The 24,159-nt window shown below is 48.4% G+C and overlaps 1 protein-coding gene across 2 annotated transcripts in view; it reads right to left on the bottom strand.

The window, feature by feature from the left end:
• The window catches only part of Nav2 (neuron navigator 2), a 363,149-nt gene that overhangs the window by 222,960 nt on the left and 116,030 nt on the right, over nt 1-24,159 (bottom strand). For both annotated transcript variants that reach the window (XM_051148610.1, XM_051148608.1), the window contains exons 2-3: nt 20,557-20,674; nt 10,698-10,750 (exon numbers count right to left, since the gene is read on the bottom strand). In XM_051148610.1, coding sequence (XP_051004567.1) covers nt 10,698-10,750; nt 20,557-20,674 — 171 coding nt within the window. The remainder of the gene's footprint in view (nt 1-10,697; nt 10,751-20,556; nt 20,675-24,159) is intronic.

The raw sequence follows: 24,159 nt of genomic DNA, 5'->3' as shown, positions 1-24,159 counted from the left end.
CAAGTACCAGGGACAAGGCATCTGCCTGCAAAGCCACTCATGTCTGGTGCGGAATACAGTGAGCTGAAAAAGATGAAAATGTTTTGTCTGTATCACAAAGCTTTGCTATGATCATACAGCGTAGGGGGCAGTGAGATGGCTCAGCAGGTAAAGGCGACCTCTGCCAACCCTGGAAACCCTGACCTGAGCTTGATCCCTGACTGGAAAGAAAGAACTATATTTTATTCTGAAAGTTTGTCTTTGGACCCCAAACATGCATCATCGTACAAGTGTGCACACATGCACGTGCGTGCATGCACACGCACACACACACACACACACACACACACACACCTCAAAAAATAAATAAATATGAAGGAAAAAGAAAAACAAATAGCATGTAAAATGTGACAAGTCTCTTGTAAAATGTGCTTTTATGTCATGGGAATTACAAGACAAACATACATTAGGACCCTAGAATATATCCACAGAGCAAATGAAGACTCCTAAAGACCACGGAACCAGGTCCAGTAGGGAGGCCACTTCCATGAGACCACGGCCATAGACAGGTAGAAGTCAGACTGCCTCAGCTTAGAATATGCAGTGTTCTTAAAGGGCTGGAGAGATGGCTCAGTGGTTAAGAGCACTGTCTGCTCTTCCAGAGGTCCTGAGTTCAATTCCCAGCAACCACATGGTGGCTCACAACCATCTGTAATGAGATCTGATGCCCTCTTCTGGCCTGCAGGCCTACGTGTAGGCAAAATACTATATACATACTATATAAATCTTAAAAAAAGAAAGAAAGAAAGAAAAAGAGCTGTCCAAATCATGCTACATGTTCTAAAAGAGCACCAGCACAGGCACTGTGCTAGACTTCAGCAAACCTTCTGGAAACACTGTCAACTCAAAACATCTGAACACCCTGATGAACAGATACTGTGCTTAGAAGCATATTTGAACAGGTACATCTCCAGAGAGGATTTTTTTTTTTCTCTTCTCTTTTCTTTCTTTTTCTTAAAATATTTTGTGAGACAGTCTTGCTACCCCGTCTGGCTTTGGATTCATGGCAATCCTCCTGTCTCAGCCTCCTGGGGTACTGGGATTACATTTGTGTGCCATTATGCCCCACGGAGGCTTTTCTCTTGGCTCCGAGACAATGTTGAGCATGTGGGCTCTGAGATTGGCAGCCTGAGCGTCTCATGGGAACCTGGAAAGGTGGTCGCCTCCCCGACTCCTCCCAGACCCCTAGAGCTAAAAGCTGCAGGGCCAGACCTAGAAGCTTCCATTTAGCAGGCTCCTCATGCTCACTGAAGTTTGAGAAGCCTTACTTAAGAGGCTTTGCCAAACCCGAGTAGCCTGCTACTTTGGTGTCTTTTCACATACTTTCATAACTGTGACGGGAACTAGGTGTAGCGGTATACAGCTGTGATGCCAGGGTGGCTTGTGGGTTCCAGACCAGCCTGGCTACATGGTGAAAATGTGTCTCGAAATATTTAAAACAATAAACAAAAACAAAAACTTAAGTGAAACTGGAAAGCTGTAAGAGAAAACACAGAGCGGGAGAATTCTTGGCCTAAAGCGACTAGAAAAATCTTTGAGTGTTTTAAAGTATAAACTCTGACATGCAGCCTTGCCTCTGCCTCTGAGAAAGCCCCCAGTGTCCAATCCTTCAGAGCTTAGCTTTTCCCCAGGAGAAACATGAACTGAACGTGGCTAACCTGGCTAGCCCAATGGCAGGAGCTAGGTGAAGAGAAGGAAAACAGGAAAGCCTGACAGAGCTTTGGAGTCATTTAATAACACATAAAATACTGTCAGTCTTTCATAAAAATGGCTTAAACATCACATCAATACAAGACAAGAATACGAGAGTTGGGAGTGTGGGCATGGCCCATGCCGGAGCTTACATTTACATAAGAACTCTATCTGTCACCATCAGCTCCAGAAGCTCTGGTGAAGTGTCACCATCTTCCACAGCTGTTCTGAGTCTGGGGTGCCTGTGATGTAGGGGTGAATGTGAGAATGTAGCAGAAATAGGCTGTGCCTGTTCTATAGGCTTCCTGCCTGTACCTGCTTGAAGTGTGCAGGCGTGGAGGAGAGCTCCTTCCTCATATACACAAACAATGGAGGCACTGCCCTGCAGGAAACAGCCTGGCTAGCTGTGGTCAGGAACCCTGCAGAATTTCCCTTCTGATCTGGTAAGCCACTGCGCTGGAATCCTAGAGTGTGTTAGCTTCCAGATGTTCCTGCGAGCACGCACCACATGCTTAACAGCTCTGAACAACCCGTCACTTACGTGGGTCACAAATTCCCATGTTGGCTTCAGAGAGCCAGATTCATGCTGCTTCAGAGATGTGTCCATTTGAGCAGTCCCTACAGCAGGACCTGTTTTCCTAGTAGCCCTGCATTCCATGGCTCATGGGCCCCTCCTCTGCCTCCAAAACTGTCAGGGATAGTATCCATCAGGCTCTGTGATTTCCTTGTGCCCTGCCCCCCAGGCCTGCCTAGATAACCATGCCAGGTTACAATCCTTAGCTTACAAAACAGTAGTATGTACACCTGCCATGGGGATCAGGATGCCACATAGATGTGGGATCCTTGCTCAGCCTTGCTTCACTGAGTACCTACTTTCTAAGCATGAGGAAACTCCTTGTTGTATACATCAGCAGGGAGTTCATACGCAATGAGAATGTCCATCTGACGCACACTCGATATGAGCCCCTTACATTGACTCCTCTGTCCCCTCCCTGCCTGCCTAGAAACAGCTTCCGTTATTCTTTTTTACAAGAGAGAAGCTGCCTCTGAGAGAGTTGGGCTCTGCCGAGATCGCACACCTGGCAGGCCTGCCCATTCCGGCCCATGCTCGGCTTTCTTCGCCCTGAGCCTCTGCTTAGGCCACTGTAAGGGGTGGCAGGACAATGTGATTTCCATCCCTCTGTGTCGCAGTCAGTTCTCCTCTTTCTTCGATCACTGTCCATGTACATGATGTGTAATGATGAAGGGATTTGCTACAGCCAGGCTTCTAGTATGAGAGCATCAGGGTACCACTTATCAGAGCTGGGTGACCCCGGACAGGCTCCACAGCTGCTGTCTGCCTCAGTTTCCTTCATTATAATCATGTCTTCCTCCACAGAGTATGCAAAAGGCCAGTCAGTGAATACAAAAACAGCCGAAGAATACTAGGAACTACAGCTCTGCAGAGGGAGGGTGGGAGGTGATGCTTTTTAATGTGAACCTCAGCCCCGCACAGCCCAGTGTGCAGATTCCTTATTAAACTTAATGGAACGAACCAAATACACTCCTCATCCTGAGAGCTGTCAGGAGACCAAAATGAACCGCAATGTCGACAGTGGCTCATCTTAGAATGGTGGCTTGTCATTGTCGCCATCTTTCTATTAATGTCTGGTAGCATCCCATGCAGATGCCTCAGCATGCTTATTTAAAACAACAAAAGAACTCAAGCTGAGAATGAGGTCCCAACAAGAGGTGTTTCCTATTCAAGTCTTCTAGACGAGTCTAGGAAGAATCAAGAGAAGGAAAGAAGTTTCTAGAACATTACAAGTTTCCCTGGACGAGTCTAGAAAGAATCAAGAGAAAAAAAGAAGTTTCTAGAACATTACTAAGTTTCCCTGGACTCACACAAGCAGCTTCCATGCTGATACCCAGGATGCCAATTGATGCCTCGCTGAAGGTGATGAAATAGGAATAACACACATTGCAGACCTTGTACCACAAACACACCTGTAGCAGCTCTTTCCTTTGTCTGTCTCCTGGACATAGACTGACCATCTGTGGTATGTCAGTCATCCAACTGACAGAGGCTTGGCTTGCTCAGGTGAGAGATACACACTTCCTATAAGGATGACTCTGGGAACACACACACACACACACACACACACACACACACAAAACGAGCACCTAATTATGTCAGCCATGCTTCCCAAAAGAGGACATGCAGAAGGTCACCCTTGGAGACCAGATAATATATATGAAGGAACGAAACCTGGACTCACCCATCCTTCCTCATACACCTTGAGGTGCCCAGTGATGGGGCTAAGGGGACAGTAACTGGATCCTGAAGGATCTGTTAGCTTACTCTTGAGAGTGCAGAGGAGGAATAGAGAGCCAATAGTAGTCTTGAACAGACCTGAGTTCAGTTCCCAGCACCCAAGTCAGACAGCTCACAGCCACCTCTAACTCTAGCTCCTGGGAACTTGACACTTCTGGGTTCCCTGGGCACCTGCACTCACTCATCCACAGACCCACGCACGAACACATAAACACACAAATAAAATGGACCATAATAAAACAAAACAAAACAGAGGAGAGAGAGAGAGAGAGAGAGAGAGAGAGAGAGAGAGAGAGAGAGAGAGAGAGAGAGAGCGCTACTACCTTTAAAACGTAATAGCTAAACCCAAGCAGGACAGTGGGATGGCCACTGGCTAGAAATCCATGGGTGCTTCCCGCTGCTCTTGGTCCTGACTTTCTATTTTGCTATAAACTCTGAGTGGCCTCTGAGTGTTCCCTCATTCCTTCTTGGACCTGTAGCATGTGTGTGCCCTTTGGGCCATGTAAAAATAGACCCAGGAGCCTGGGCAGAGGCAACTCAGCTGCCCAAGGATCTCAGACACTCCCAAGGCATGCGGTAGGCTGGCTGGCAGCTGCTGGGAGGGCTCCCGGTCACCGTGCCTAGAAATTTGATCTGGTCACAGGTGTCCCTCCTCGGGCCCAGGAAGCTCTGTAGAGAAGGAGGCTGAGAGTGCTGGCGCCCAGAGGCATCTCAACCAGGGGCCACCTGCCTATGGCAACATGTGAGTTCTCAGTGTCAAGTCACCTCAGGCCTTTCCCAGAAACATCAAGAGCCCTCCCTTCCTGCTTACTCCTAGCTAAGCCTGACAGCTCCTGTCTCCAAGGTCAATAAAATGGAGAATGAGGACCGATGAGGAGGAAGGCACTTTTAAAAGAATGTCCCTTCTCCACCATGTCAGTGAAGATCCCAATTCTCCCTTCTTCTTGGTGAACAACCTGTTCCTCAAATCCTCAGTTTTCATATGCAAATATAGATTAAGATCATCACTGTGTCTTAGAACCATAGTGATAGCTAATATTGTCAGCTTGGTGGAATTTAGCATCACCAAGGAAAGGGGCATCTCTATGTGGGAGCTTCTACATCGGCTAAATGAGGTCAGAAGACTCACCTCAATATGAACAGCAACATTGCATCAGTTGAGTACCAGCATTCATCTTACTCAGAATTCAGGAACATGAGCAGCAGCCTTGAGCTCCTGCCTCTATGCCTGCGCCACCATGACAGACTGTGCCCTCAAACTGCAAGCCAATAAGCCTTTCCCCCTTTCCTTCCTAGATGCCTTCGTCAGGCATTTGTCATAACAATGAGAAAAGCAACTAACACAACGGTGTTGAGAACTGCATTCAATGATGTATGGCTCCTGGGTGGCAGGAGCAGTGAGGGAAATATGACGCTCCATCTGTGAGGCTTTTTTCTCACTCATACGTTCCAGGGAAGGAGGTGAAAAGGTGAAACTAAATGGATTTGTCAGGGCCACACTGCTAAGAAGAGACTCTGCCAGGAGTGACTGGTGGATGGGGCTGGACACCCTCCTGGATATGTTTCTGGGACAACGTTTCTACTTTGACCCATTATCTGGAGAGTGGTACCCACATCCAGCCCACAGGTCATCTTGTGGAAGCTGCAAAGCACTGCTGTGAAGCAGGTATGGTCCCGATCCTAAGAACTTAGGCGACATACCCTGGGACATGGCAGGTGACCTCAAGATGCATATGCACTGCCACCTCAGGGGTCAGAAGGAAAAAGAATCCCTAATCCAATCACAGAGGGAAGAGGGAGGAGGACCAGAGCCAGCCGTTGCTGCCGTGGCCTGGGGCTGCCTTGCTCCTTCCTCAGTTCCATCATTGTCTCTCCCTGGGTGCTGGCTTTGGGAAAGCTTGGCCTGGGTGGGCTAAGGTGCCCGCCCCTCTTGTAGCAGCAACTCAGCTCTTACGCTCATGAATAAGGGTACTACACATAACACCATGGTGGGAGTTTCATCCCATGGAACGTGGAGAAGTTTGCAAAGTCCTGCCATCCCCTTGTCTGTACTTAGGTGCAGACTCTGTCTTGGAAACCTGGGTATTGTCATTTTTCCACAGGTCAAGTCAGGAGCAAGGGTATGCTCTGAGAAGAGGGAGGGGTGTTGGGTTATCCTGAGGTCTCTGGAGCCCCTAAAGGACACACTGGGCCAACCTCTGGGTCCCACAGTCTACTAAGCTGTATGCAAAATTCTGGGTTGCTACCACTTGCGGAGGAGAGAACTGGCATTTCCCCCCAATTTCCCAAGTGTTCTACTCCTTAAAGAGGTGAACCACTAAGTGATGGTGTCAGCATCATCACTATGGAAACCCACAAGGAGGCAAGGAGGAAGGAGCAAGCTCACCTGCTGGCTACAAGGAGGTGAACTAAGGGCATTTACAGGGCACTCAAGCAGCACCTGGAACAAACACTGTCCACTTCAGTGTAGTTATGATTTGCCAGTATTTCCATCCCCTTATTAGTACACACACACACACACACACACACACACACACACACACACACACACACACACACACACATACACACAGATACACACACATCCACACACATACAGACACACATACACACATATACACACACATACACACACACACACACACTTTATGAACTGTGTGCTATTATCATTCCCACTTTATAGGACAGGAAACTCGAGGCTTCAAAGATTAAACAATTCGAATTTGTTCCAGGCTGCAGAACAGAAGGAAAGAGCTGAACCTTGCCTGGCTTGTAACCCAGGTAGCCGTCGGTCTAGGGTCTAGTTATTCTGGGAGAAAGGCAAGAAGATTCCCAGAGAGCCATGGAGGGGCCTGTGGGCAGCTGGAATGGAGGCCTAGCTGGAGGGCACAGCAAACATGAGTCTCCTTACTAAAAGGGCCAGCTCTATGCCTTCCCCAAAAGGAGGACAGAAAGCCAAGTTGCTTAAAATAATGTTTAAAAGAGAAAACCATCGCCTGCCACTGGCTAGTCCAAGGCTCTACAGGGAACAGAGACTCTGAGGTCTTATGGGGCATTGAGAGCTGAGCGAGAAGGAGTGACCCAGTGGCTGCTCAGCATCCGCTGGCTGAGCTCCAAGCAATGTTTTTCCTTCCCAAACCAACAGTTAATTCTGCTGAACAAATCATTTGAAAACCAAGGAGATGCCCCTTGGTTGCTATGGCAACATCACACAGACAAAACATTTTGACCAGCTTTGACGCACACACCCACTTACTTAAGGGTCAATGGGATATGTTTGGTATTGGGGTAGAAGATGGGGTGGGGGCAGGGAATGATATTTCTAGAGCTCTACATCCAAGAATTTGGCCCTAAAAGATGCGAAACCCGACTGAAATAGGCTAACAGACTCCATGAAAACAAGCTGAAGTCAGGCTTGCTCTGGATACATGAAGCTCTCACTTTATCAATGCCGTTGTGCTCTGTTTTCTGAAGTGCTGGGCACCGAGGGTCGTGGTTGCTGAAAGGCGCCCATCAGGCTGGAATTCTGGGGATAGTACTGAAACAGCCTGGTACCTAGGCTTCTGCCTGCAAAGGGCAGTGACACGGTGGGCACAGCCAATCAGAAGGACTCAATACAGATGGGCTTAAAACCAAACACCATCTGGAACACATGTCAATGCTGACATGAGAAATCAATGACTCTTTCCAGCTGGCCAGGGCTTGCAGTTCTCAGCCTCCATGGCTGAACTGCCACCAAAGTTGACGGTGGCCTTGGATCTTTTCATTCAGAAAGGTTTACTGTGAGACTGTCCTCAGATGCAGCAATCTGGGGGTGGAAAAATAGGCAGGCTTATCCCAGGCCTAAACAGTCTTCTGCGTCTATGAGGTCTGCCACACCTTGGGCTCTTCCAGTGAAATTTTGTTCACCATGAGAACAAAAGGGCGAGGGCAGACACTGCAGGGCAGCCAGAAGAGGCTCCCAGCTGCAGCCTTCCAAAATTCATGCCTCAGAAATGATCGTCCTGGGGGTGGCATGGCTATAGTGTCCTAATGTTCTACCTGTTCTCTGGTCTCTTGTCCACTCACCTGACTGTCCTGTCAGGGAGAAGCCACATCTTGCTGCTTGCTGTTCACCTGGCACAGCTTAGGGCTTGGCACCAGGAGACGTTCTGCGACCGTTTGCTGACTGACAGGCCAAGAGGATGCAATGCCATGTGGCTTGCATCCCATGCCACTGCCTCTGGGACTCCAGCCTGCTTCCCAGTGTCCGTTCTCACGTCTCCCATGCTTCCCAAGGACAGTGGGACTCAAAGTGGGGTCTCGGCGTGGTTAGAGAATAAAGCAGAACTCCCAGCCAGCCCGTGGGCAGGGCATCAGGAGTGGAGGAAAAGCGCCCTCTAAGCCCAGGCTTGTGCCTCCTGCGAAGCTCGCTGAGCAGCAGATGAGTGAGCCTCCTGCTTGGAACCATTGCTTTTCTCCAGTTCCATTACTAGAGGCTCCTGGGAGAATTGCTCACTCTCCCTGTGGAACACCTTTTTCAAATCTCATCTCTGTGTGTCATCTCCTGTCCAACAAAACGATGCTCTCCTTCAAACGACGGCAAAGGGTCATCACCGATCACCCTAAATACTGCCCAACAGGGAGATTAACTTAGAGATGGTGACTGGCACAGCTTCCAAATTCCATTTGACAGGAGTGCAGACATTCTAACTCTCCGAATGCTTACACACACACACACACACACACACACACACACACACACACACACACACACACACACGAACACATACATGCACACACATTCAGTCTTCAGAGCAGCACACACATTCAGTCTTCAGAGCAACATGTCACTTCCTACATGACCTGGTAGCTCTGCCTCATGCATCTGTCACTGTTTTATGGTACTGTAAAGGACAATATCCCTGCTGGTCATATCTCTCCATCGTCCTCATTTTCAACAGACTAGACCAGCTACCATAGACATTCCTGCTTTTCCTAGACCCACATCAGCTTTGCGGAACCCTTCTCTGCTATGTTTGCCATAAGACTGTCTGCCTCCCCACCCTGGACTGGAACCAATTATCACAGGCAATTATAGGATTTTATATTGCTGTTCTAAAAAGGAAAAAAAAAAAAAAAAAAAAAAAAAGACAAAACCCAACACTGCCCCCTCCTCAGTACTGACATAGCTGAGTTGTGGGGAAGCCACAGGATTGCCTCGCTGTTGCGATAGTATTTATAACAAACACATTTGCAGATGAAAATAAATTTGTGCAGAGTCTGAGACGGTGGTATTTTATAAGCTTGAAAGTAGACTTTGATGACAAGAAGCATTTCCAACAAACACTGCAGAACATAGAACTTTTGTACCAAATAAAATGAAAGGCTGCCTACTTTCAAATGTCAGCTCTACACACATGACAAGAGGCTAGGACAGATGCACTGATAGCCGTCCTAGAGGGAAGGAGTGCCCCTCTTTCACGTGAGGATTGTCCCGAGTATGTAAAATGCTTGCACCAAAATTAAGTCTTCTATTGTCCAAAAATTGTCAATTATTAATACACTAGACAGCTGCAGTAGCACCAGGAAAAAATAGCAGCTGAGGCTTCCCAAGAGCCAGCGCAGTTCTCGGAGTCCTGCCTGGGGATTTTCCTACGTAAGGAATGGTTGGTCTGTGGATCAAACAGAAATGACACAGAGCCTCCAGGGGGCTCGACAAGGAAAAGAAACTTTCTCATCAGCATGGAAAATCACGCACACATGTATGCACACACACACACACACACACACACACACACACACACACACACACACACACACACCTCTCCCTATAATACAAATCGGTTTTGTGCATTTTAAAAACGTGTCTAATAAGGCTGCATCTGTCTGACTCTTCAGGATACAAACAAGTCAGAACATTAAAGAGAGCTCGAGAAATGCCGGGCACTCTGGAATCCGTGACACCTGTCAAATAGTGGGGAGTGGGGTGGGGATGGAAAAATATTTTATGCCCTTCTTTAGATTTTTGGAATCCATGTCCAGGTATTCGGACACCATACCAGACCCTGCCAGCGTGCCTTCACTGAGTAAAACATTATTAAGCATTCCTGTCCCACAGGCCCACGGCTGCCTAACACAATGATCGATAATGAATTCAAGGACTTGGCAAAGTGAGGAAAGAACAGGCGTAAATATTAGTTTTTATATTTTTTAAGGCTTAAATGCATCCCACTGGCGAGGCTATCATTCGTCAAGGTTGCCAAGCAGAGTCACAGCTACACACCCCCACCCTGACCAGTAAGATCTCATCAATCCACCTGAGCCTCTGCCCACCCCCCACCCCCAACCCACCCCGAGGCAGAAACCATCACAGATCTTTGAGTCACAGAGTGTCCATGTTCTAAGCATGCCTGTGTCCATGCCCATCCTGTATGACTTAAACATAGAGGATGTTTCATTTCTGCATCCTGACAATCTATACAATGACAGCCATTTCTTTAATGAATGCCAATACATGTCTCAGAGGCAGAAAACTCAGCTACTTGGGGACGGCTGCTGGTCCATTAACCCCATGAAGCAGCTTCTGGGGTGAATGTTTTTCAAGCTGCTCAGGTCTTTGCAAGACATAGCCTGCTAACCTTATACAAACACTGCCCACAGACCCACTTACCATTTGCGATCTGTTCTTCGGACAGCCATTGATGTCTTCAATCTTGTCATTCGCTGTAAAAAGGAAACACAAGTTAGAAAAACAAATAACAGAAAGACACTTTCATGGCCAATCAGCAGAGCATTTGAGCCCAGCCAAGTCCTAAGGCCAACAACGGTGTCCGTCTGACCAAGGCTGAGTGTGAAATGCTGAGCCGCATCTAGCAAGCTTCAGGACTTACTCATCAAGTCACCATCCTCCAGGGACAGCTGGGGCAAGGTCATCATCACTTCAAATAGAGACAACTGCACTGACAATCATCTTGCCGTGACGGGACACTGTGACAATGCCGAACCTGGGATATAGTGAGCTGGGATAGCAATCGCACTGCAGGCTACAAAGACACGAATGTAACCCCAGTGTTTTTTCAAAGAAGGGGTGCTTCTGAGGAAATTGGCCCACTCTTGACTCAGCAGGTGGGGACAGAAGCCAATGAAAGCTGCTCACGGCAGCTGCAAACAGAAGTACTAGCATTGCTTTTGACTGTCCTGACTTCATGCAGTGGAGGCAAATAATGAATGGTGAGAATGAGACCCTAAAACACCTTGACCAAGACCATATAGCAAATCCAAATAGATTAGGGTGCACACATGCTTGAAGTCCAAGTGGCACCTCACGACTGGGAAAAGTGAAAGAAAGGAATCAAGTACTAATGAGGAGGGAGGATCCAACTTCCTGTGGTGAATGCAATTTACCAGACAGAAGCAGGAATTCCTAGGAAGATACAACCCAGGGTATCTGTGCAGAGGGGACCAGTGGACACAGCAGGAGAAGGCTACTAATCTGCCTGTTTGCATCAGCTCTAGAGTTCCTCAGCCACGTTGCTCAACCTCTCTAGTCCAGAAATTCCTCTTCTATGTAAGGAAGCTGATGTCACCTACTTCAAGAGGAGCAATGAAAATGCAGTGACAGGATGCTGGTAAAACAGCACAGTGCCCGGCACACAGTAGGTGCTTTGTGTATCATTAACTTCCTGACAGTGTCTTGATCGTCATGACTCCATGTGGTACAGGCCAAGAAACTCAGCTAAGAGGTCCATATTAAGGGACAAACCCTCATCCCTATCCCTTAAGCGCCTCATGTCATGTACACTGGGGTCTCTGCTCTCTAGCACTTTCTACTGGCCTGGCCTGATCCTACTGATTGCACATGGAAACACCCCTGTTCCTGTCTCCCCAAGCCAGGCTTTGAGAGCCTGGCAGACATGCCAAGGCTACCTCTCACATTGTCTCAGAGCTCAAAACTGTCTGCAAAATCTAATTCCTTTCCCACTCTCTCCAATTTCTCATCAGACTATTAATGACTACAGTGGCTGTAACTTCCACAGAGAGTGAACACACGGCCATGGCTTCAATCACTAGTGGAGGGAAGGACAGCTCAGTGAGCGGGGTGACGTTTGTTCTTTAGTTCGTGAGAAAATACAAGTATTCAGAACAGATTGCTGTCGTACGGACCCCATAAAAACAGATTTGCACCTCCCTTGTTTCCTACCGAAACCCCAGAGCTAGGGCAACGCCTAGCATAGTAGCCATTCAATAAATATTTGTCAAGTGGAATGAAGAAATGAGTATTCAGAACATCCCAAGGAAGCAAGGCTTTGCTGCCGACTTTGAGGCAGCTGTCCTTTTGCTGGTAAATACAGATGGACATATTGAAGACAGGAAAATAACCAAATAGTCCCAACAGATGGCATTCCTTCACACACGGTGAGTTACGGCAAGCAGAGGCTGACCGTGGACTTTCATATGGTAGAGCTAATGTGTGGCTGGTAAATCAACAATGGTAAAGACATCTGCCCCCTTCCCTCCCCTCCCCACCCCCGCATGTTTGCAATTGTCCAGAGTTGTGAACCACTGTCCTGGTAGCTGCACCTGATCAGTGTCCACGTCCCTGGGTTCTGATCAGGGCCCATGTTGCTGACAGGATGAGTAGCCGGGATGCTAAAGGGTCACTTGGGGAGTGTTAAGGATCCTGATAAATGGAAATGAAAGAGTTTGGTCCAATGACCCCTCTAATTCTCGCTGGCAGTCTGTCACATAAAGGCACGCGTGCCATCTGTGAATTCAAACATCACAGCTCCTATGACCTAATACTGCCATTCACAACAGTGAAAATAAACCCACGGGGCGTAACCCACTTATCAGCACTCAGAGAGCCCACACAAAGATGAAAGTCAGAGGGCTAATCCAAACTCAAATTCTTAAAAAAGTAAGGTTAAGTCTTGGGCCACCTAGTTTCTATTTTTATATAATTTAAGTACTTCCTTATTTAAATCCCCAAATATTTTGATGGTTGTCATAAATACTTACAGTGCTAGGAGCAGCAGCAGTTCTGTTGGACCTTCAGAGCCAATCACATTAGCTTAGGGTACGGGGGGGGGGTCTTTGGTTGGGCCCCCAAATCAGATAACCAGAAAAACGTGCATTTGTCCAGGGCGCTTGGCCATGATGAAACTGGCACATCTAAGAACCTATGGTAATTTATACATCCCAGCACGTTAAAGACATTCTTAACCCGATTAGTGCAATAAGGTGACAAGTTAGTGACTGGAAAGTGTCAACACAAACCTTTAGTAATGACAGTGACATCAAACTCTGTGCATTTTAACAGCTTGTGAAACGAATGTCCTTAACATCCCTGGCTGCTGACAGCCCAGGCGACAGGGAAGGAGGCACATGGCTTACAGGGAGCCCCACAGCACCAAGTCACTGACTGAAGGGGTAGAGTCCCCTTCGTTGAACATCCGAAGTAGAGGGAGCAGAGGAAACCCAGAGTGACCAAAGTCCAGAGCAGACAGCCACATCAAGGACTCAGATGCCTCAGTTTCACAGGAGTGACAACGCCTTACCCAAGTGAGGCTCACGTGAGATGGCAAAGCTTTCCTCGGGGGTCTGAGCATGAGTGTTATGAGCGATTGGTTAGTGAGATCCTCTGGGAGCCCGAGACAGCTCACACTAGGGACTGCCTACCCACACTAGCTAACTCCTCCTCCTGTGCTATACCTGATAAAGAAGCTGAGGTTCTGGGTTACCAGATGTTGTAAGTGTCCTTGGTCAGAGCGCAACCCTGCAACCAGCTCCCCTGTGGATATGTCCCCTAGTCAGGGTTCCAGGACCCAAGCCACACGGGACAAGGTTCTGGGGATGATAGAAAAGACAACCCAGACAGGGGTGAGAAATGAGAGCCCATGAGCTCTTCCTGTTTAACTTGCCTTATATAAAAACAACCCAACGCCCTCATTATTTTAATTGTAGAAAAAGGGAGGAATGTTAGGATTCTGCTTCAGTCCGCCTACCTGTGATGTCACTGCCTACCTGCCTTGGGGGCGTGGCCCTGCCCAGTATATAAATTGACAGACCTACCTAGCCCCGCCCCCTCTTACCCCTTTACTCCTTTCCCCCTTCCTCTGTCTCTGTCTCTCTCTCTGGGGTACCCCTTCCCCTCTTCTTCTCCCCCATGCTCATTTAAATAAACCTCATATAATCTAATATCTAACATCTTATTATCTTATTTTTAAATCATAAGACCTGCCTCACGCTTATCTCTCTCCTTTCCTCCCTCTTTGGTTTTCTCTCCCCTCCTTCTCTCACTCTCAGCTCTTCCTGGTATCTCCCCATGGTCACAGCAAAGTAAACAGATGGAGGGCAACTCACACAGCTTTCTGGGCCATGCCTGCGACCTAGGCGTGGCATGTGATGACTAGGTAGCACGTGACTCAAGATGCTCACACCAGCACCAAGCCCTCTGCTACCAAGAGCCAGATCTTCAACAGCAGCACTCCCTCCTACTGTGTAGAAGACAACACAGGCCAGCATTCAGAGTGGGGCGTGGCAGGGGTGGGGAAGGGTGGGATGGGGATGGGGCAGTGCATGGGGCAACATGGGAAAAAAAGGTGAGGATTTCTCTTAAAGTCACACATCTATGCCACTTTGCAGTCTAGAACGAGCTGGTTCTCTGGCTGACCTCAGCATTGCGGTACCTGATGCTGTCCTGTTGACCCTGGGCCTCCACCCTCAGCCTTTCCTCATGGGCTCCTCTGTAGACCAGGCTGGCCTCTAACTCAGATCTGTCTGCCTCTGCCTTCCAAATGCTGGGATTAAAGGCCACCACCGCTGCAACCACCTAGCACTCCTGCCTGCTTCTTGCCACCCCTCCCCTGTCATCTAAGCTAAGGTCCATTTTCTCTCTTCCTCCTCCTAGCCTCAGAGTCTCTATGTAGGAACATTTTTTTTTCCTTCATGAATCTTACTGGTCTTGTTATATTGCTTAGGTGGTTTGAACTCCTGGTCCAGTCAAACGCCACACCTTGGCCTACCAAATAGCTAGGACTCCATCAGTGTCTTTAAGCACCTGGCCTGAGTCATTTTAGAGTAAGCAATGCAGATTGGCTCTGGAACCCCTTGTACTTCGATATGGATTTCCAAAGGTCACGGATATCGTCTTCCACGGTATAATTACAAAACTCAGAAAATTTAGTGTTGATACAATGCCAGTACTCCAATTTTGTCAACTGACTAAAACATGTCTGAGAGAGCATTTTACCCTCTTCAGAGGCCTCAGGCAGAGACCCACAGCCCAGTTGTCCTGCCTCTTCAGCCCCTCCATCCTGGTCCAGGTTCTCTTTGTCTTTCTAGACACTGATGCTTTTGGGGGAAACACAAGACAGTTTTGTTTTAATTACTTTTTTTTTTTTACCAGAACATTCCGCCATTTGGGCTTGTCTGTGATTTCTTATGATTACTTCCATTTGCTGCATCCTAAACTGGACTGGAGCGAGGTCATGTTTTTCCCAGCGTACCATCTCAGAAGCCCAGGGCTCCCATCTGTCCCTTACCAGGGCTGGGATTCAGATCGTGTGGCCATGATATGCGCTGGGAAGCCCCTCCATAACAACCAGGGTCCATCTTGCGTGCATCCTCTGTCTGCATGCTCCTTAAAGATAAAGCCTAGGTGCTGTGGAGGAGAGGGATGCCAACCCCGCCCTCAGCAAACCTTCTCTTGATTCAGTCCACCCCGAGGAGCTCACCAGGAAGATGCAGCAGCGTTTACAGCAGCAGAACTGTTCTGTAGAGTCCAGCTCCCTCCCCTCCACTGCTGCGCTTACTTTTAAATTTTCTACATATTGTCGATACAGTCCATATTTTACTCCATTCTTATGGTCCATTAGTTTCATCAGTTCACTCCAGCACCCTGGGTTCCACTGCTCTTTGCAGCCCCATTGACCAGAACTGGCCCTTGAGAAACACTAAGGAGAGACCTCCGTCATTCTACCTACTGTGGTCCCAGATCGAGAGAGGACAAAGCCTAAGACCACAGTATGATGGAGGTCCCTCTAGCTGTGGCTGGGCAGCCAGGGGAAGTATGACAAGGGACACACCAGCCCAAGGGTAGAGACTGGGGTCCAGTGTATTACAAGTGCGGGCAGCATCACTCTAATTCTGGAAGATTCCCGTGTGGATATACATATGTACACATTGATGTCCACACACAAATGCACTCTGTATTTTCTCACAGTAGCATATAAAGGTGTGTGTGTGTGTGTGTGTGTATGTGTTGACTTAGAATTCAAGAGGAGGGATGCAGGATAGTCCACATCAAGATCAGAAGGTCTTGTTCCTCTCCCATCAGGAGATCTACCATTGGATAGTGGTGTGGTTTACATTTGAAATGCTAGCCTCTGATGGCACACTTTTAATCTTAGCACTCTTGGAGGCGGAGGCAGAGGCAGAGGCATCTATCTCTGTGAGTTTCAGGGCCAGCCTGGTCTACATAGTGAGTTCCAGGCCAGCTGGTGCTACATAGGATGACCCTGCCTCAACATACAAAACAAAAGGAAGAAGTTCCCCAACAGGCTCACGTGTTTGAACACTTGGTTGCCAGCTGGTAATTTGTTGGGCACGGTTGTAGAACCCTTAGGAGGTGGAGCCTTGTTGAGGGAAGTAAGTGGGGAGAGCGGGGGAGGGGTGGGGGGTGTGGAGGGGAGAGAAAGGGAACGGGACTTGAGCTTTATAGTCTAAGACTACTTTCTGTTCTCTTCTCTTCTTCCCAGGTATGGATGCAGTGAGAGCAGGCAGCCTCCTGTTTCTGCCACCACGCCTTCCTTGACTCGATAGACGGCGTGCTTTTGCAACCATAAGCCAAAAGAACCTCTTTCTCCTTTCAGTAGCCTTTGTCAAGTGTTTTACCATAGTAACAAAAAAGCCACAAAGGCTCTAAGCTGCCACTGGGCAGGTGTTGGGGGGGGGCGTGGCTTTCCCAGTTTCCATCTTCTGGATCTCTATCTATGCACCCACTGAGCACAGACATGGACCCAGGCATGGAGCAGTCAGGGGAACAGCAGTGTGCCAGTACCTGACCATCCTTGGGAAGTCAATCCTCCCACCAGAACTACCCTTTTCTAGAGCTTGAGGTGCCCCGCACCCCCAAAGGCTGCTGTTTCATGATGAGCATCTTTCATCTGAGGGTCTGAAATCCAAACTGATCCAAAACCTGGAACTTTTTGAGCATCAAACTGATGCCTCACGCAGAAAGTTCCAGACCATTAGCCTTTTGTTTCACATACAAAATTATCTAAAACACTGAATGAAGCTACCTTCAAGCCATGCATACAAAATGCCTGTGAAACATAAAGTTTTTTGCTTAGTCTTAAAACATTCCCAACATATCACATGTATATGTAAATTTATCAGAGCCCCCAAATCTGATATCCAAAACACATGTAAATCCAAGCATCTGAGAAGCTCGGTCAGCACTAACCTGAGCCTCCACCACCACAGATTAGCAGTTTAGTTCCAAATGAGCCATTCATCTGAATAGACCCAGGGAAGCATCTTATGCTCCCAGGAAGTGATAAAACAGATCCCTCATCTTCATAGCAGTGCTCAGCAAACTGACAGCACACACCCCACCTTGAGCCTCTTCTGAGTCTGTGCTAGGCATGATTAATCAACTCTGACACTTGACATCATCTTCCTTTGCCTACTGCTCTAGACAGCTGCTACTGAGTGCCATCCCGGAGCACATCAATTTCACGTGTTTCTTATTTGATCTCTAACTTGCATTTCATGAAAAACCCATAGAGAAAACAAGGGTAGTTGACCCACTTTCAAGTCAGAGGAACAACCAAGGAGATCGCTCAGTCAGGAATGTACCTGCTATGCAAACCTTGGAACCCAAGTTCGGATCTTCCAGGATCCACATAAAAAGCCGGGCACAGTGGTGCAAGCCTAGCATCCCAAATTGGGGAGGCAGAGAAGGTGGATCCCCGAAGCCCACTGGCCAGCCAGTGCAGCTGAATTAATGACCCTGCCTCAAAAAAAAAAAAAAAAAAAAAAAAAAAAAAATAGAGATGGAGCAGGGCAGGAGAGATGGTTCCGTGCTTAAGGGTACTTGCTGCTCTGGCAGAAGACCTGAGGAGTTTGGTTCCTAGCACCCATTTCCGTGGGCTTACAACTGCTTGTAACTCCAGCGCACTCTTCTGGCCGCAGTGCACACTGCACTCAGATGTGTAAATAGGCAAATTCAGACACGCACTCGTAAGTAAAACTAATAAAGAAAATCTTCAAGGAGAGCAATTAAAAATGGAGTGTGCTTAAGGAAGGTGCCCTACATCAACCTCTGGCCTCCATAAACAATGCACATGTATATACATATGTACACCACGCCCACTGCTAACAAGTATATACAGGAAAACAGCACGGGGTGGGGGGAGGGAGAGAAGGGGGAAAAAGAGCTAACAGAAACAGAGTGGTGTCCCACAGCTGTGAGGCATGGAGAAATACCCAAGAAAGACCCCTTAGTATGACCATTTCTCCATTTTCTCTCTCGCTGACAGCTGACACCTGGGAGGGCTCTCTCCCCAGCAGAATCACACAGCACCACCTCTAGATATGCTTAAAGGAGGCTTGGCGCCAGCCACAAGGCTGCTGACAAGACATCAAACCCCAGATCAGAGTCAGGTCACAACTTCCACAACGACGCAGATGAGGCGGCACCACAGCCCCCCCCCCCCCCCCCCACACACACACTCAGCTGTGAGCCCAGCCCATTTGTCTGAGGTGCCCAGTGCCCCAGTCAGGGAACTGAAGTGATGGCAGCGGCTGCACCAGGCAAGAGGTCTCTCTCTCACTCAGGCTCCTCAGCCTCACTGAGCCTCCATGTCCCCATTGGCGAAATGCAGAATCTACGATCTACTTCCTAGGGGCAAAGAAATCAAAATAAGAAAAGCTTCTTAGAGCCTAAGGGACGGGAAGAGAAGTAGTGCACCGCAGCAGACAGGTTAAGTGTCCTCCCACGGTGCAGACAGTGGCACCCACACCTAGGACAATCCTCTCCGGGACGGTGGGCAGGACCTGTAACTCCAACGTTACGTAAGAGAGTCCATCTCACTGGGACAATGGCTCCAGAGACTTGCTGGACTGAGATTCCTATGCAGCAAGAAGCTATAAGAGCAGCTGCTAAGAGGTGAGGGTGATCTTCAGCAGGAAGCCAGGGCCCAGAGTCCCATCCTGTCCCCCTGTCTCCTCCCCACCCCCACCCCTCTCCCTGACCCCTGGTCACAAGGAAATGAGTTCCACCAGTAACTCCAATAAGTACGAAAGCAAACTCTTTTTCCTGCGAGTCCCTATGTGAAGATGTGGTCCTCAACATAACTGTGATCCTAGCCTGACCTACATGATGTCTGGAACAATAAAGACGTGCTTTTTAAATGGCTGCCTTTACGACCACTGGCTGTAGCAGTAAGAGGAACGGAGTCCTGGGAGAGGGACTTTCAGCCTAGGCGCACTGCCGGTGTTTCTGTGGATCTCCCTGCAGAAGTTTAGCCCAGCTAAACCGAAACCCACTTACCTGTCTCACAGCTGAAGGGGAAGCAGCATTTGCTCAATAGCCAGAGAAGCGAAACCCCCCCGACCCCCATCTCCCCCCCCCCACCCCCGCCTTTCCCTATGCCTTCTTCTCTGGCCCTAACAAGCTGCCACAGTTGACAATGGCAACCATCAACTGGATAATGCTCACTAAGAGACCTCCACAGCTCCGACTCTCAGGCAGTGCCCTGGCCAGCATCCACCCACTGCTCTGCCTGCCCCTCCCAGCTCAGGTCTTAGGCACGAGTATTCCATCCCTCAAGCTCTTTTGCCCTGGTGTTAAAACCAGAGACCACCAACCATCTCTGGAGCCTGTGATTTCTCAGCCCCAATTAGAGTTGGCAGGATTAAACAGCCCTGTGTTTTCTTTTCCTGTTTGAAGTATGCCCAAAAAGGAATATGTGAGTTGAGGAAAGAGGGTCAGACAGGAAGCAAGAAACAGGTAGAGTGTCCCTTTCAAAGCCCCAGTCTCCCCCGCCTCCTCCCTGGGTATTTTTTTCCCCTGAGAAGATCAAGGTGATATTACTGTAGGGTTTTTTTGGTTTTTTGTTTGTTTGTTTGTTTGTTTTGTTTTGTTTTTCCCCTTTGAGAGCACAGGCTGACCTCAACCTTACTATGTACCAAGAATAGCCTTGAATGTCTGACTCTGCCTCCATGTCCTGGATCGCCATACTGACATGTATTACCATACTGGGTTTATGCAGTGCTGGGGACAGAACCTGGGCTTGCATGCTAGTCGAACATTCTACCAACTGGGCTTCACCCCCAGCCCTGCTGAGTTTAACAGGAACAGTGTTTTAAAGTTGGGCTCCACACCTTCAGAATCAAAAGAAAGCCAACGGAATGGTCAGCATGTGGGGCACAGGTGTCGGGGTTCCCTTTTCTTTAGTGCAGTGGACCTCTCTGGGCTGGCTTTGCTGGAACCCGCTAGCCCTCAAAGGGAAACAGGAACTTACCTACAACCTGGATGATCTGGGCCAGGAGCACGCCATCGGTCACATCTTGCTGGAGGTCCTTGATGAGGCGTTTGTGGCCGGATTTGGCGAGGTAGTGATTGGCCCAATCCGTGTAGATCTACAAAAAAATAAAAAATAAAAAAAAGAGAGAGAGAAAAGCACACAGACAACTTTAGAAATCTGGACACTGGCCAACTGCAGAGTCAGAGGCAACTGCTAGGGCCCATGTTTTGGGTGCCACAGTCGCTGTCCTGCTGGCAAGGGCAAGCTGGCGAACTCCAGAGCCACCAGAGCCATTAACATTCAGTGCATGGTGCCACTAGGCGTTCAGGTGGCCTTTAGTAGTCCTACCTAGTGAGAAAGCTGTGCCAGAGCCTAGAGAAAAGCTAAAGACAGTATCAAAACATGCAGAGACCTGGACAGGGGAACAAGGAACTAACAGTTTGTTCCAGAGGGCTTTGAGACACTGCAGCTCTGAACACAAGTGGGGCCTCTCTTGCCCCTTTCATCTTTTTTTTTTTTTTTCCACTTTGTGGAGAAAACGTAGAAGTTACCACCCAATGGGCATCTTTGGATGGGCCATTCCAGGACAGAGTTCTCAGGAGCCTGGCTCCCTTATGAAGCAGCCAAGAGGGAACCACGGACTCCTGCCGTCACATACATGTAAGTGGCGCTAACTATGGCTTTACCATGAGTGAAGATTTAGCCAGGTTAATTAAAAGCCAGCCACCATGTTTACTGTCAAGATTCTACAAATGCTACAAAGATGACATCTCTCTTTCAATTAACCTTAGCCAGACTATAGCAACTTCCTTGGCCCAGGGGACCACAGGCAAACCGTGGCAGAATTACACACAATTGCCTAGGAGATATAAGAGAGGGAGGGACTGGTATCTCAGGTAAGGGTCGTTAAATCCTCTCTACTCACTCCTGCGGATGAAATGTGGGGGGAGCAGTGGAGCTGATCTTGTGGGTCTTTTGTGAGTGGCCATGGGCTGCTCTGACAAGGAGGTTGGCTGCTATGCTTAGGAGAGTGCTCTATAACATCTTTCAATCAGTGTGCACAGCAGCCCAGGAAGCAGAAGCCGGGTGATCTGTGGGAGAGCAGATTCCTTGTGGAGCTCAGCATACCTGCTCTTCTGCATCACAGACCCATCAAAAAATTTTTTTTCTTCTAAGTGAGGAAGCAAAGAAGACTCACCCAAAACCAGAAAAGACCCCGAACATTTTCCCCTTGATTTAGAGGGAGGGTTGTGTTTATTTCTGAGCTTGTATGGTAATGTGGGGTGGGGATGGACACACAGGCTCTTACAGAGCCCTACCTCTCTCAATGACACGAATGACTGCTCAAAAGAAAGGCCAACACCCCCTCCACTGGTCAGAAGCAACAGGCTTACATCCGAACCTTCTGATGCCTTCTCCCTCTACCAGTGGGTCCTGCCCAAGAATTCACAAAGGTCAAAGACCAGAAGAGCATCAGGTGGCCCTGCCCTCTACCCTCTATCCTTTCCCTGAGGGGTCTCACTTTGTTAGGGATGCTGCTCTTAAGGCTTCTGGAGAAAATTGGGGTACAGCCTTTGTGGATAGGCAGCATCGCCAGCTGCTCCACCCCAGGCCAGTGAGACCCTTACCCCCAGAAGTGACAAGATAGCACATTCTGGAAGGAAGCCAATTCTTCCTCTACCACTCACTAGACACTCTGACATTCATTATGAAGACTTACATGCAGACCAGAGGCTCATGGGAACATTCTGTTTAACAGCTTGGGTACCAGCTCTTACATCCATGTCAGACTCCTCCCCAGACTGCCAAGTTTCCCGAGAACAGAAAGCTGATAAAGAAACAGAACTTACACTTTCACTTTCTTTTCATGTTTTGTTTTGAGTTCGGCCTTACGTAGCTAAGGCTGGACTTGAACTGTCTACGTAACCTAGGATGCCCTTGAACATCTGAACCTCCTGCCTCCCCTCACCATGCTACATATATGAACGCACCCAATCCTTATTCCACGGTGTAGACATGATTGTGGCAGCCACTTGTCAGTGGAGAAGACTGAAATGTAGGAAGGTAAAGTACTTGGTTCAAGGTCACAGCGAGTGGCAGAAGCAGGAGGGAAGCCAAAGGCGAGTTTTCCAGATTCCCCTACACAATCTTTGACATTGCTTCTCTGAATAAAGTCTGCATGTTAGGCCATCCATCCTTCCTGACACCCTATAGGCTCACTTCTCTAGTGAGTTATGCTGAAAGAATTCAAGTTTAAAACAGATCAAGACTCAAGGCTAGCTCTGGGCCTTGCTATCTGAATGCCAATGAGCAAATCACCCAATGAGTAAGTTGCCCAACCTTTTCTGGGCTTCCCATAATTTACCAGAACTGAGGCCTTGAATCGGATCCAAGATAAACCTTTCTTCTTCATGGATTGTTCTCATGTATTTTGTCACAGTGATGGAAAGCCGACTGGCATACCTGCCAGCTAAGAAGGGCGGTACCCATCTCTCAGAGCCTGGAGGCATCTCACCAGCCATGCAGAAGGGACCACGGGAACACACAGAAATTTAAAGCCATGTGCCAAAAGGCTCAGCTGAGTGAGAAGCAGAACTCGGTCAGGACTCTGGTCAGAGGCCCACTTTTGTCCCTTCCTAGGTGGCTACAGTTCTTCAAAGTAGGCATGCTGTTTACACATTCTAGCTGAAAGCCAGGGTTAAGCCACCTTCCCCCCACCTCCAGGAGTATATACACATCTGTGTGCACACACACGCATACACTCTTCCCAGAAGGCCCTCAACCCGTAAAGGGTCGGGGGTGGGGGGCAGTGTCTGTGGGAAGGTACAATTCAGACCCTTGGGATCTGACCAAGTTGCCTCTGGCCTGAGGCAAGTTACTTTCTAATAATCTTTCACTCCTGGTTGTTTTAGTTCAGTTTATTTTTTTCTGTTGCTGTGAAGAGATACCATAACATTACCATGGAAGCGAATGTTTAATTGGAGGCTTGGCTACAGTTTCAGAGGGTGAGTTCACGACCATCATGCTGAGGAGGGGTGGCAGTAGGTGGGCACAGGAGCCTACATCTGATCCATAGGTCAGAGGCAGAGAGAGACTAGGCTTGGCACAGTCTTCCGAAACCTCAAAGGCCATCCCCACTGAAACACCTCCTCCAACAAGGCCACACCTCCCAATCCTTCCCCAAACTAGTTTTACCAACTAGGGGCTAAGCATTCAAACATATGGGCCTATGGGGGCCGTTCTCATTCAAACCAGCACACTCAGCTTCATCATCCATAAAGTAGGGACTCGATCAACTATTTTAAAAGTTGGTACTGGCAAGTTGTGGCCTGGACTAATGCCAGCAGGGCACCTGTTTCTGTTGGTAAAGTTCACTGGACTCAGCCACATCCTTTTGTGGTCTCTGGCTGCTTTCACAACACTAAAGCAATGCCGAGCAGTTGTGACAGAAATCTTTGGCCCATAAAAACCTCAAATATTTGATTCTGATTCTTCCTAAAAGAGACTGCCAGTCTGTGCTCCAAAGAGCAAGTGAGATGACACAGCTACACCAAGCAGGCACTCAGCAGTACCCACTATGGTCCACACCAGGAAAAGTCA

The sequence above is a fragment of the Acomys russatus genome, chromosome 7 (genome assembly GCF_903995435.1).
Source record: "Acomys russatus chromosome 7, mAcoRus1.1, whole genome shotgun sequence".
Taxonomy (NCBI): domain Eukaryota; kingdom Metazoa; phylum Chordata; class Mammalia; order Rodentia; family Muridae; genus Acomys; species Acomys russatus.
This window is presented reverse-complemented; position numbering and strand designations above follow the sequence as displayed.